At 38.7% G+C, this 14,252-nt stretch overlaps 1 protein-coding gene across 1 annotated transcript in view; it reads left to right on the forward strand.

Moving 5' to 3' along the window:
- Window positions 1–222: 222 nt before the first annotated feature.
- Cep162 (centrosomal protein 162) overlaps window positions 223–14,252 on the forward strand; it is a 68,325-nt gene continuing 54,295 nt past the window's right edge. Inside the window, exons 1-7 of the mRNA XM_055602558.1 lie at window positions 223–293; window positions 1,065–1,177; window positions 5,093–5,207; window positions 7,963–8,109; window positions 8,384–8,567; window positions 10,464–10,534; window positions 12,971–13,089. Coding sequence (XP_055458533.1) covers window positions 1,124–1,177; window positions 5,093–5,207; window positions 7,963–8,109; window positions 8,384–8,567; window positions 10,464–10,534; window positions 12,971–13,089 — 690 coding nt within the window. The 5' untranslated portion in view covers window positions 223–293; window positions 1,065–1,123. The remainder of the gene's footprint in view (window positions 294–1,064; window positions 1,178–5,092; window positions 5,208–7,962; window positions 8,110–8,383; window positions 8,568–10,463; window positions 10,535–12,970; window positions 13,090–14,252) is intronic.

Consider the following 14,252-nt stretch of genomic DNA (forward strand, 5'->3'; position numbering starts at 1 on the left):
GACGGCTGGCCCGCCCGGACTTCCCGGGAGAGCGCGGGCTCCCAGGAGCAGGTAGGTGAGATGCTTGTCGCCCTCTGCGACCCTGTCGATGTTTCCAGGTTGTATCTCAGGTCCGGTCTCCGAGCTTGGACGAGCGCATTACTCCACTGTTCTGCCGGGACTCCAAGTCGGATGCGTCTTTGCTTGGCGCCGGCCCCCAAATCTGCGCTTCCTGCGGACCCCAGAAGACCTGGTCTGAGGGCCCATTCGTGGGGTCCGCCTCTGCCCAAACTGTTTGTCCAACTCCTTATCCTGTGAGTTCGACCTCTGGTAGAAAATGCAAATAAATGCAGGTTGGAGCGCATACTTTACGTTCAAATCCTCCCGCACCCGTCCCTTAGAAAAGGAAACCAGCTCTGCAGGGTTAAATCCTAAAGCTGGGACCGGTAGGAAGATGGCCTCACAGAGGGCAGAGAGTCGAGCTTTAAGCTGCAGTTTGACTAGATCCCAAGGTGTTCAGGGCATTGTTTCTGTCAGCCAGGTTAGTCTGAGCTATACAGGAACTCAGGCTGTAGCCCAGGCTGGCTTCCAACTAGAGGGCCTTCTGTCCCGTAGTTGTAGCGAGTTTGGGTGTGCACCACACTAAATTCTTTATTGTATTCTGAGTCTTATAAGTTCACTTTGTTTGTGTCCAGAAACATCTCTGCTTATAGAAAGTGGATCAAACAGCATGAACTGTACTGTGCTTTACAAGAAAAAAAAAAAAAAAGTCTCTCCACTTTATGCCATATATATGTATGTATATATATAATCTGTGAGGACCTGGTTTCTGAGAGGTATTAGCAGAGACAAATACATATACTGTAGGAAATACTCTGGAACCCACCTCAGAACAATTTAATGAAATGTAATTATGGACTGTGAGAAGATACAGTTCACAAACTACCTTCCTTAGTCCGCCTCAGTGAATTAGGTAGGACTCCACTAGCATCTCGTAATTGTGATTTTATATTGTCTTGATGAGATTTTTTGAAGTTTAAAGTAGTGAGGTGTTTTTTTTTTTTTCTTCTGTTTTTGTCATGTAGTGTTTCCAGTGCTGTGAATACTTTAGGATACTTTTATGGTGACTTGAAAATTATTAACTATGGCTCACTATTCCAAAGAGCTTGATGAAGAATTTGAACAGTTCATGAAGGAGGTAAGTTCAGTCCTTCTAAAGCTTTGTTATGAAAGAGTCTCATGAGACCCATCCTTGGGCGCTGTCATCTGCAAACATAAACCACCCCATCGACAGAATATGCCCAGCATCCCTTAGTTTGTTCTCATTTCAAATGCTGGCACCTGTTAGCTCAATGCCATCACCTCACCTAGTCTTCCCCAGCAGTTCCGAGTAAATATAGCATTCCCTCCAAGGTACATGAGGCTCACACATGAAGCAGTCCCTCCATGGTACATAAGGTGCACACAACACACACACACACACAGGGGCCCTCCAAGATACAATTTAATATCTGGTTTTAGGAGAGTCGTTCAACCCACTTTTTTTAAGGTTAGCTTTTTTTAGTTATAATTAATAACCCATACAACTCACCCATTTAAAGTATGTATGATGACTGGTTGAGAATTACATAACCTTCACCATAGTCAGTTGTAGAATGCATGCATCATTCCTAAAAAGAAACCTCTTATCCTTTAACTGTTACTTTCAACTCCTTGTCCTTCCCCAGTCTTAGGCATTCACTGACTGTTTTCTGTCTCCAAGTTCGACTGTTTATAGATATAGAAATTGAACCCTATAGTATGCATGGCCTTGAAGTCTGGCTTCTTTTACTTAACACAGTGTCCTCAAGGCTTATTTATATTACAGCATGTGTTGGTATCATTTCCTTTTAGTGAGTAGGCTCCTCTTCTGTGGATATACTGCATCTTGCTTATTTTTAGTCGACAGACATGTGGGATCCTTCTACTTTGGTCATTCATGAATAATGCTGCTCTGAGTAATCATCAAGCATGAGTGCAGATGTATGTTAATCTCTCCTGGGTATTTGCCCAGAAGTGAAATTGTCTGGCCATATGCTCTGTTATTCCCACCAGCAGTGTATTCAGTTATGAAGGTTCTGATAGTCATTATCTTTCCTAATTACTATCTGAGGTCCAGGTTTTTGTTTTCATTTGATAATGATAAACTGCAAAGCAGTGTAGATTTTGAAAGTCAGAACACCTACAGTATATTTATTGGAGGGGTGGATATTCATCATTTGTCTTTCTGATCTTTGCCATAGCTCTGAATGGTCAATGGTTCTATCGCTGTATCTAGACAAAGAAACTGGGGTATAGAAAGCAAGAAATAGATTGTTTCAATGTGGTAGTAATGTTTTAAGACCAACTAGAAAGTGATTAGATACCAGAAGTTCAGATTGAAATTTTTCCTTTTCTTTTTCCCCACCTTCCCTTTTTCCTACCCAGAAAACAATCATTTCTTTTTGAGCATTGTAAAAGTTGAAACTCCATCAAGTTGTTGAATGTTCCTCGTGTTCATCAGGAGGAAATATACCATCCTAATTGGATGGCTGCATGCAATAGTGGAAAGTAGACAGCCATCAGCAATGTCCTTAGTTTGGATCCCATTGGGTATCCCTCTTCAGTAGTTGCACCTGGGGCAGTTGTTTCTCCTCCAGGTTTCAGCTTTTCAGCTGTTTGAGGTTGTTTAAAGAATGAGATAAACCAGGTGCAGATCCTGACACTGAGAAGGCATGTGATAAACATGGTTTCTTCCAGGCTGTATATGAGGGGTTATAGAATGAGAATGGAAAAGGACGAAGAACCTAGTCAACAAGAAGTCTCGTGTTGGAGAAGTGGGCTCAGGAGCCCCTAACTGTTAACTAGCTGTGTGCAAGGCCACAGAGGTGAAGAGGAGCCCAGAGAAGGACACTGCCCAATTCATTCTTAGGTAGAGCATTCCATAGGGGATCAGTTTCTGTGATGTGGTCAGTTGATGACTGACCAAAGTAGAAGGATCCCACATGTCTGTCAACTGAATTAAGCAAGATGAGCATATCCACAGGATAGCAACCTACTCACTAAAAGGAAATGATACCAAGACATGCTGTAATATAAATGTTGGCAGGCAGCGCTTAGAAAGCAGGTTCTGGAGACACAGTGCTGAGTGGGAAACTTGAGGGGAGTGGGAGAAGGAGGCTAAGGAAGTGATGATAGAGAGCTGGAGAAGCTAGGGAGCCAAGGAATGGGGAGGAAGAGTCGCCCCTCTGTGGGCTCCCTTAAGGGCCAAGGGAAAAAAAAAATGTCTTTTGAAGCGGGGAGAAGTCTCACAGGATGCGAGTTTGGAGGTGGAATAAGGAAGGAAAAGGGTGGCATTTAGTTCTTGGTTATCTCGGAAGAGGGAGACTACCTTATTGGCTAGAGGAGGGGAAGTGTTGGGATTAGAAAAGGGGGTTCAGTTGTAACTGTGTCTTTCTGGGTCTGGACTGCCTCACTCAGCATAATCTTTTCTAGTTCCATCCATTTGGATATTAGCCATAGAGTGCATACAACAAGCCATAGACCTAATGAAGCCAAGGAGGGTTCAAGGGAAGATGCTTGACTCTTACTCAAAAGAGGAAATAAAACAGACATCTAAAGTAGATAGAGGGAGGGAACTGGAGGGGAGAAGGGTGGTGGAGGGTAACAGGGGTGGGGATCAGGGTTAGGGAGAGCATCAGTGGGGAGCCAGGTGGAGGGACGAGGACTGGGAGAGAGAATAAAAATAAGAAAAGAGAAGAAGAAGGGATTCAGAATTGTAAAAAAAAAAAAAAAAATAGCTGAAGAGTAGAAAGGGACAAATAACCCATGTTTATTAATATCTGGGACAAAATGTTTATTTCTATGGCCATTGCATCTTCACCCACTGAGACTAGAATTCTGTTTTGGAGTCATTGTAATAAGTTTATTCAATTGCCATTTGTTCTTAGGCTCTAGAAAATGTCCAGAATATAGGATTTTATCATCTACTTCCTTTTCTAAACAAATATATTTATCATATTTTTTATTTTGTTATTGTACTTATCTGTTGCTGTGAAGAGACACTGTGATCACTGGAACTCCTATAAAGAAAAACTAATTGGGGCTGGCTTACAAATTGATGGATAATAATAATTAATATTCAGTCATATACTTAGTAAATATTTACTCCTTAATCAATAATTTCTCCAAATAACCACACATTGAAACTACGATTCATTCAAAGCTAAGCACCGAGCTGAGCATAATAATTAATCTATTATCTCACTATCAGTGTACTTCCTCCCACCCAAAGCCCCTGGTACTTGCATTATTATCTTTTCTGGAATATGTCCATTCTCCTCCTCTCTTGCACCTCTCTCTTTTAGTTCCCTCTTGACTTCCCCAAATCATGCCCCTCATTCCACCTCTCTCTCCCTGCTCAGCCCAGTGTCAGCAGTTTATCTTCCAATCAGGGATAATTTTGGGAGGCAAAAGTTACAGATGTCATTTTGGGTGTGTGAGTGTCTGCTCATCAAAGATAGCAAGCGACCTGGGGAACAAAACAATTAGCATTAGAATACATAGCACCAGGCCAACCCTCAACATTACAGGTTCAGGGGCTTAATACATTATCATATTGGTGGAAAACATGGTGGCATACAAGCAGACAGGGTGATAGAGAGGTAGCTGAGAGTTACTGGATCTAGATGAGCAGGAGGAGAGTGGCATTGGGCCTGGCTTGAGCATTTGGAACCTCAAAGCCTACCTGTTATTGTACCTGCTGTTAACTGGCCTCCAGTGACACACTTCTTCCAGCAAGGCCACACCTTCGAATAGTGCCACTCCCAGTGAGCCTCTGGGGGCCATTTTCATTCAGACCACCACTGTATCTTACTTGTTTAATTCCAGATATAAAATCAGTATTCAAGACATATGCTCGATTTTTAAGTTTGGCCACCTATGTCTGTGGATGGAATTTATGTATTATTTCTTAGACTGTTGTTCATGTTATAACTGAACTGTGAGAGAACCAAAGGAAAAACATTTGTAGTAATGTCTGGGATTTTGCAATTTGAAATGCATCTTGGAATGTAATAATTTCTATGTAATTCAGCTTTCAGATGATTCTTTTGAAAGTTCAAACAAAACACCTGGACAACGTAAAAGTGAAGTGAAGAATAAAGATACAGTGCCTTGGTGGATAACTGAAGATGATTTTGAAGATGATGGTAAAGCCTGAAGTTTTTGTTTTGTTTGGGTTTGTTTTAAATCGTTTGACCACAAGAGGTCAGTCAAGACTTTAGTTCTAGACTGTGTTACTACACCATTAAACTGTAAAGAAAATAATACTAATAGCATGAATCTGAGGTTTGACTTAATTTTCATCTTATTCTACTTTGCTATACAATATGTAACTAAGAGTGACTTTTTCCATTAATTTGCATTGAGATCATTTGTATGCATTCAAATTAAGGAAATAAATGAAGTGTATTTACATATCATTTATAATATAAATAGACTCGGTGGTTTAATAAAATAATCTGCCACTATACTCATGTAAACACATTAACAAATAAGTAGAATGTGGAATCTCAGTTTGCTGATAAATCATGAAAAGCAATAATTTACTTCCTCAACTGTAATGAATGCATTCAGCGTCCCTGGCATGCATTTATAGACTTCCCAGGATGTCCCTAGTCACACTTTACAAATGCAATGTGACTTTAAATGTTGCTTACATATGTAATAGGTGTGCATTGTGTGTGGTGCTGTCTGCATCTTGAAGCAACTCAGACTGTGTATGGCATTGACTTCCTGTGCGTGCTGCTGCCACAGGTACTTGTGGGTCAGGGTAGCATCTGTTTCTCCTGTCTAGGGAAAGATTTCACCATGGCTTTTATTATTCTTGTGGGATTTGTTTGTTTTTCTTTTCATTTTTCCATCCACAAGATTGAACGTAAATTCCTTAAAGTGACAGCTGAGGTTCTTCATAATCTGATGATAGCCCTCTTCTCTATCTCATGTGGCCTAGCCACACCTAGTTACTCTGTCTTCTAGAAACACCTTGGATCCTGGCCTCTATGCCTGACTTTGGAGTCCGTGCTTCCCTACCATCCTAGCTTTCCTCTCCTCTCCAAGTCCAGTAAGACTCAGTGTCCCTACTGTACACACTCCCACTGTGACCCTTCTAGAGCCCTGCTAACATGAGCTTTCTCCTTTGCGCTCAGAACACCACAGTGGCCCTTCCATATCTTGTGACACTTGTGGACTTGGGAGCTTAGTATGGATGGGAAGCACTTCTTATCCCATGTCAGCATAGATGTCACAGTTCTTAGTATTTTGTTGTTGTTTGTTTGTTTGTTTGTTTGTTTGTTTGTTTTTAAAACTGCAATACATTAAAGGAATTTCTCAGTGAAAACTTGAAGGTGAATTCCCAAGCCATACAACCTGTTTAAGTATGCCTGCCTATAAGGAATTTTTTTATAGAACCATTTTTTCCTGCTAGCATTCAAAAAAACATATCATTCATCATAGGATAAAGTACTTTGAAAATGTTGCCAAGATTTAGGACTTAATTAGCATTGAAGCCTTTTTTTTCTTCTAGAAGATACTAAATCAGAGCAGAAATATGCAAATATTCCAAAAGGAAAGACTAGCTCCTAGAATAAAAACGCTTGCCTGTAACAACTAAAATTATCAGTTTTTCTTAAAAGGATGTCAGTCCAAAGTATGTGCAGTTAGTAAAAGAAGCAGGGAAAACAAGGCAACACACAAACCATTTAGACTTCACTAGCACACAAGAAAGCTAGCTCCAGTTACATCCCACCCAGAGTGTAGCCTGCCCTGTTCCTCCCCGGATACATTTAGTGCATTCAGATTACGTTCTGTGTACCAGGCACTATCATACTCACAAGATGGGAGTTCTGCCATTGGGCAGAAGAAGCTTCTGAGAGACCTGTATACCCATCCTAAGGAGAGGTATGCATTCCCTACCACTCTTGAGCAGCTACCATTAAACATTAAAACTGAGCAAATTCTGTTAGAATGATTTTTTCTTTCAGTTGTCATAGGGTTAATGGGCTCTGCCTAGTAAATGAAACTGTGATTCTCTTGCTGGTCAGTAATTCAGTTGTCTGTGAGCTTCTGTTGTTTCTGTGGAGCCTGTTTGTCTGGGTCACATCTCTTGAGCCAAGCTTCAGAGCCAAAGTGAGAAGTTGCCATAGCAGCACCGCAACTGTGGTTCTCACTTAGTCCTCTGCAGTGTCTATGGATAGATCTTGACTTTGTATAGCTGTGTGGAAAGTGCTGCCTGATCTAGTAAGACCATTATTCACATAAAGCCATAAAAAACACCTTGATTCTGGAACCCAAGCAAGGCCAACCCAACCCAAGATTCGTGTCGAGTACATAGCTGAAGCTAACTATAACAGGAGTCAGTCATGAAACATTTTTAATATGTCCATTGTATTTTAGTTTGAAGTAAAGTATCACATTCAAAATTGTTATTAGAGACTGTGATACCATCCCCTCCCCCAACAACATTGTACATACTCTGGTGTGAGACTTTTCCATTGTGGAAAAATAATGGCTTCAAAGATGTTCTGGTGTTTTCTTGATATGTATACCAACAAGGATCTTGTCTACGCTTTGTATTTGTCCTTGACCCTACCTAACCTCCCTTGAGTTTTCTGTCCTGGTTCACATAGTCTGTTTGAACAGTGTTTCAGACAGCAAAACTGGGTAAAGGAATCCTTTGTAAATTTTAAAATGAAGGGTACTGTAATCAAACAGAATTACAGTTTTTCTTTTGTGAATTCTAGGTCTAGTTTTTTTTTTTTTATGTAGTATGACAGGTTTGTTTTGTAGACATTATGCATTAAAATAAGACAGTATCCTTATGTTGGCATTATGATCAGAACAGCTCCCTGAATATAACTACCTGTATATAAATATGAACACCAACTCAATAAGTCTTGTCCGCAGGACTTCTTGGAACACATGTAAGCTATTTGAAGACAAAGAAGACTTCTCAACGTATTATGGACACAGAAGAGGAGTCTGCTGAAAAAGTTCAATTTCTTAAGAGCAGTGGAACCTCCATCTTAAGTGTTGACAGCTTAGAAGCTAATGGTGAGAAGGGGGATGTATCAGGAAGTCACTGTTACTGTACTTGAGAAACTTGTAATGGTGGATTCAGCTAATCCTTGGCTTCCCTCACCAGATCTTATAGACGGATCATAAGATCTCCCCGGAGAATCAGAAGTATGTCTTAGAGATGAAGTCAGCCTTATGTAGATCTGCTTGGTGGGTGGGAGGTTCCCGTGCGATGTCAATAAAAGTATCACTTAGGTTTATCAAAGCTGTACATGGTAACAAAATATATTTATCATTCATTTCTCTATAGAATTGGTCATTTCTGAGCTCCATCATAGTACCCTTGGTTTGGGCTTGGACACATTAGAGGAACAAGAAGAGAAAGAGCAGTTCTTTGCCAGGCTTGAGAAAGGCTTGACATCTTCTATTGATTATTCAAAATTAAATCAAGAACTGGATTCTGATGACTCCACACAATTCAAAGCTTTACGTAGGTAAATACAATTAAAAAACATTAACTATTTTTTGTGCTTTTTTATATTTCTATGTGTGCATGAATTCTAGTAGACAAACAAACAAAATCAAACCTCATCTATTTCTTTTAATGTATGGAGGCCAGGGTTTGCTGGCATACATCTTCCTCATTTACTCCCCAGCTTACTTTCTGAAACAGCATCTTCAGGGAACCTGGGGATTACCAGTTCAGCTAGAAAGGCTGCCCATCAAACTTCAGGGATCTGCCTGTCTCCAGCCCCCACCACTGAGATTACGTGCACACAGCACTGTGCATTGCTTTTTGTGTAGTTTCCAAGGATATGAAATCAGGTCATTTTTGCTTATCTGGCAAGCATTTTACCAACTGAGCCATTTCTATACCTTAAATTTTATCTTTAGAACTATGTTCTGTATTCATGATAGTCAGGGTTTTTCTTGTGTATGGGTGAAGTATGTTGCTATGTAGTTAAATCTCCATTCTGCCTTTAGATACCTGAAATTTCATACCTAAAATACTATCAAAACTGCCAAGTCCTTCCTAGGAAAGAAAATTGTTTTCTGTGGACAAGGAAAATAAAATCCCAGATTACTATTATAAACTTGGATTTAAAAACAATTTTTTTTTTTAAAGGAAGCAAAGACCAGTTTGGTTTAAGTGTTACCTCTGTGCATGGTAACTCTCTTGGTTATAAGGAACCTCATTTATTTAGAAATTCTGGTTGACTGAGAGGGCCACTTCTGAGCATAGGTGACCATTGCCATTTTCCAGTGTTTGCTAAGGTCTTTAATTTCCTTAAGTTATATATCCATGTAGTAATTCTTCTTTTTACAAAGGAAAATTGGGCTTTTTAAGGTTTTAAGAACACAGAGGTAGAAGTTGAAAGAGTTGGGAGAGTCATGGTATGTGGATGACTATAGCCGATTCTCAAGATGCCTGATACAGAGCTACAGTATTACCTGAACTGGCATGGACTGTGGGGTTCTGAGACAGTAGTGTACTTGCAGTCTTCCAGTGCTGTAGACAGTGACAGTTAACAGGAGTCCTCAGTCAGAAGCAATGGACTCTGTTTCTCACAACTGTACCAGTACCCAGTTTAAAGCCCTGTCTCTAGTTACTTTTCTGTTGCTATGATGGTTTAAACACTGCAACCAAGCAACTTATAAAAGAAAGACTTTACATGGGGCTTAGTAATTTCAGAGGATCAGAGTCCATGATGATAGAGCAAAGGCTTGGCAACAGGAGCACCTAAGAGCTCACATCTAAATCCACAGGCTGAGAATGCTAACTGGGGATGCTGAGCTTTTGAGACCTTAAACACAGTGACACACCTTTTCCAACAAGGCCACACCCACTAGTGCTTCCCAAATAGTTCCACCAACTGAGGAACAAGTATTCAAATGTATGAACCTATGGAAGCTGTTCTCATCCAAAACACTGCAGGCCCCTGTGTGGCTTCCATTAAGAGTCCATTGGCATATCAATGTTGATCTCGTTTTGTGGAGTTTTGTTGTTGTTTTGGCCTTCCTGTAAGTTTACTTAATTCTCCTCATAGCTCGTAATGCCTAAACTCTAGTGAAGAAGAGGTACTTACTTCATGGGATAATGTGCATACCTATTCATGCACACACATAGAAAAGCATGTGTGTTTGTATTTAAGAAAACTGGCATTTTCTTTTTATTATTTGTGCTGATCCAAAGTAATTTTTAAGCTTTAATAATTTTTTTTGTTTTCAAAACATTTTCCTTCTATTAATCCCAATTTTTAGCTTTGTTAAGAACTTGGTAGAACCATAATACTTAAGGTGTAACTTTAGAAAATTTAAAACACATAATGTAATATATAGTGTATGAATATACATTAGCCTATAATAGGACGTGTTAAATGTTTTTCCAGCTACCCAGCTAGTGTAGAAGAAGCAGCTGACGATAAATATGAGAATGAAGCAGAGCATGAGGAACTACCAGGTAACTTCACTGAAAGATAACACAACTCATAGTATAAACGTTGATAAGAACAGGGCTGAAAGGTAAACCACATTGTCTTAGAAAGTGCTCTTTAACATGAAGTCTTGCTTTATAGTGTTGCCTGGCCTTGAACTTTTTCTATAAAGCAGGCTAGCCTTAACCTCACTATGTAGACCAGGCTGACCTTCAGTTCAGGGATCCTGTTGTTTTTGCCAGGTGCTGGTATTGAAAGTGTGTATGCTTTTCATTTACTTAAAATGGTTTGACCTAGCTGGGCTATGCTTTTCTGACTAACAAGTTTGCCCCTGGTGTGTAATTGATGAGCGTCTACCTTTTACAAATGTTGTTTACATTTGTAAAAACAAGGTTGTAAACCTTGTTTTTGTTTTTAGATTTTTTGGCATAAAAATGTTGCTATAAAGCCCAACCATGATGTGCCATGAACTCACATCAGTCCTTCTGCCTCAGCTTCTTGAGTCCTGGGGTTACACACCCAGCTTGTTTTATTGTTTTTGTTCTGCATTCTCCTGGTTTACTTAGAGAATTCTGTTCTGTTCCCTCTTTGGGCTCTTTGGGTAAACCTTTTGGTTGTTTGTTTGTTTGTTTGTTTGTTTGTTTTTTAATTGCTACAAATCGGACAAATGTTTGCCTTCTGAGAGTATGTTTAAATAATATTCTAACATCAAAGACCCCCTCCAAATGCCTATTTTTAGGTATTTCTTGTTCCACTGTATGTTGTTACTTCAAGGAATGTAAAGTCTATTTTTGTAAAGACATGTGCTGGTCCTCTGCTTTTAGTCAGTTCCTGTGCTCTGTACTCCTGTGCAGTGGCTTCTCAGCATGAAGAATCCTCTAAGCCATCTAGTTCAGGCTGCTGTTAAAAATAAAGTCTCCTAGCTTTACCTGTTTGAAAATATACGTTACCTTCATTATTATAGAATGTACTCAGCTCCTCCTTCCAAATGGGAAAATTGCTAAATGTGTGTTATTCCAAATTGCACTCTGATATTTCCATTTAGTAACTGAACAAATTATACGAAAATATTACCATATAACATGAAATACCAGCTTCCTTGCTAGGAATCTGTAACAAATAGAGTTGGTGCGAAATAAGAAGGAAATGTAATTGGGTCAGTCTCCAGTCTCAGCAGCCATGGCCAACACTATGAGAGCTAATCTGTAGTACTCTAACCACTTCAGCAGAGGATATTTTACATTCAAAATATTCTCTTTGCTTAACTTCAAAGTTATAATTTTAAAAACAAGAATGTGTTCATAAAATTCAGATACAATAAAACCATAGACAATTAAAGGTCTAACTGCTCCTTTTTGGGGGCACTTCCTAGCCTTTATTGGCAAATTTATCTGTAAACTCTGAGTAAAATGCAATCTGAAAAACCTTCTCCAGCACCTGTAGTGAGGAACCCAGGGGCATTTGGACATTTGGACAAGGGATGACCATATACAAAATTGTGACAAACTATAAAACGACACAGAAAAGATACTTCAAGCAGGATGAGTACAAGAAAGGCAGCCTTAGATGGTCACAATCAAGAAGTTAAAATACAGATGTAAAGAGAAAAGGCCCTCGTTCATTTTAACGCTGCAAAAGAAAGAGAAGGAAAAAGTGATGTGTGGCTTCATTAACTTTTAATGTAAATTAAGCAAAACTGGCTATCATACTATCACACATCATATTTGGCTCATAGATTGTACACGTTATAGTAGGAGTGTTCCTTAAATACTACTTAACTTTCAGATCTCAGAGTTCCTTGAGATAATTACTGTTAATCACTCTATGGATAAGGAAAGTGAGGACAATTTTGAAGCTGGAAGTAGTGGAATAAAGAATTGAATTTAGGCCTCTGGTTCCAGGTCACTCTCTTCAGCACTGTTACCGTGCTTTTACATACTACCTCTGTATGCTGACACCATAGCTTTTTCCATACTGAGAAAGGGTTCCTCCCCTTCACTGCACTGATCTCAACCAGTCTCTTGATTTAAAAACAATAAACAACTTAAAAATCGATGAAAGAGATGTTGGCCAAATAACTGCTTCCTCACCTCCATCATGAATAGACAGAAGAGACTGATTAACTCAGAGATACATTTCCTTCCACTGCAAAGACACTGAGATATAATCTAGGAGCTTTACACCAAGAATTGTCTAGGACTGGAGAACAGCAGAAGTCATAGGGCCTATTTATGTAAAGCACATGACAAAGTACAGAAAATAAAATAAACCCAGCATAGTCTTCATTTTAAATTGAACCCATTCATTAAAAAAAAAAAAAAAACAAAGATCTTGGGAGGCCCCTTCATGCTGACACCTCAGTGGCTTGTACTTGGAGAAACCTTCTTTGTAAGCCAAAGAATTTTTTTGGAATTTGACCTTGCCAGTGTGATCCTTCTCTTTCTAACAATAATTTCCTTCAGAAACATACAGTGATGATTTTGAAGATGCGGAAGATGTTGGTTCACCTTTGGTTACTAAAGATGAAGAGACCCATTCCGAAGAAAAGTCTGAGTCAAGAAAAGTGAACGTTCCCAAACAGGTATGTATCAGTTGTCCTGCAACAGTTTTCTTTCTGACTACTTTCATCAGCACGGCTCACGCGCCATATGAAGACCTGAGATACAGAGTTCTTCATGGCTTTGCTCATTGTTAACTTAGCAAGTTTCAGGGTGTCAGTATAAATTAGACAATTGTGACAGTTGATATTCTATTTATACAGGATGACTTTTTCTGTATAGTTTTCTTAAGGTAAGCTTAAGAACAATTAAATGTTAGTGCTACTTTTCGATTGGTCTACGAACTGACATTGTAGTAATACCCATACTTATGAAAGGCCAAAAATGCCCCTTATCAGCCAGGCAGTGTTAGTGTCTGGAGCTCATGTAATTAAGATAAGGGAGCACGCTGCTCTGTTCACATCTAGGCTGCTTCTCTCCAGTTCTGCGATTCCTCAGTTCTTACCAAGATGTGTTAGGGCTACTGTTGAATATTACCTATGTACTATAATTTATAATTTAAGCTATATAATAGTAATTAGTTGGATTGTTCCTATTTATTATTTTGGTTTTTATCTGGACACTTTTGGGGGACTGTTAGGGCAAGATGTTTTAAACATGTATAAAGCTGTATATTCTCTAAATAGAAATACTTTGAGGTTATATATAAATTCTTTCATTTTTTTATTTATTCAGTACATTCCTTGAATATATATATATAGAGAGAGAGTATATATAAATAAAATCACTCAATTTTTTATATATTTATTGATATATCGCTTATCACATAATGCTCATATCACATATATATCACATATCTCAATATGTGTATATTGAGATATATGTCACTCATATCACATATATTAATATATACATTTCAATATATATGTATACATCTCAATATGTATGTACATTGAGATGTGTGTGTATATATATATGTATATATATATAATATATATATAATATATATATTATATATATATATATATCACTCAGTTTGTAAGAGGCAAGATGACCTGTAAATTAAGAAAAATTAAGGTGACCTCATGAAACCTAGAAATTTAGTGCTATTTATTTTTGAAATTTGGCAGTCTTAGTATTTTGTGAATAAAGCATTAGTTTTAATAAAAGGCATGCTGATAGCACTTATCAAGAAAATAAGCTGTACGTACTAATATGGAACCCTCCTAGGTAGCTGAGTAAGAAT

Source organism: Psammomys obesus, unplaced genomic scaffold, assembly GCF_907164565.1.
Source record: "Psammomys obesus unplaced genomic scaffold, mPsaObe1.curated_primary_1811, whole genome shotgun sequence".
NCBI classification, from domain to species: Eukaryota; Metazoa; Chordata; class Mammalia; order Rodentia; family Muridae; genus Psammomys; species Psammomys obesus.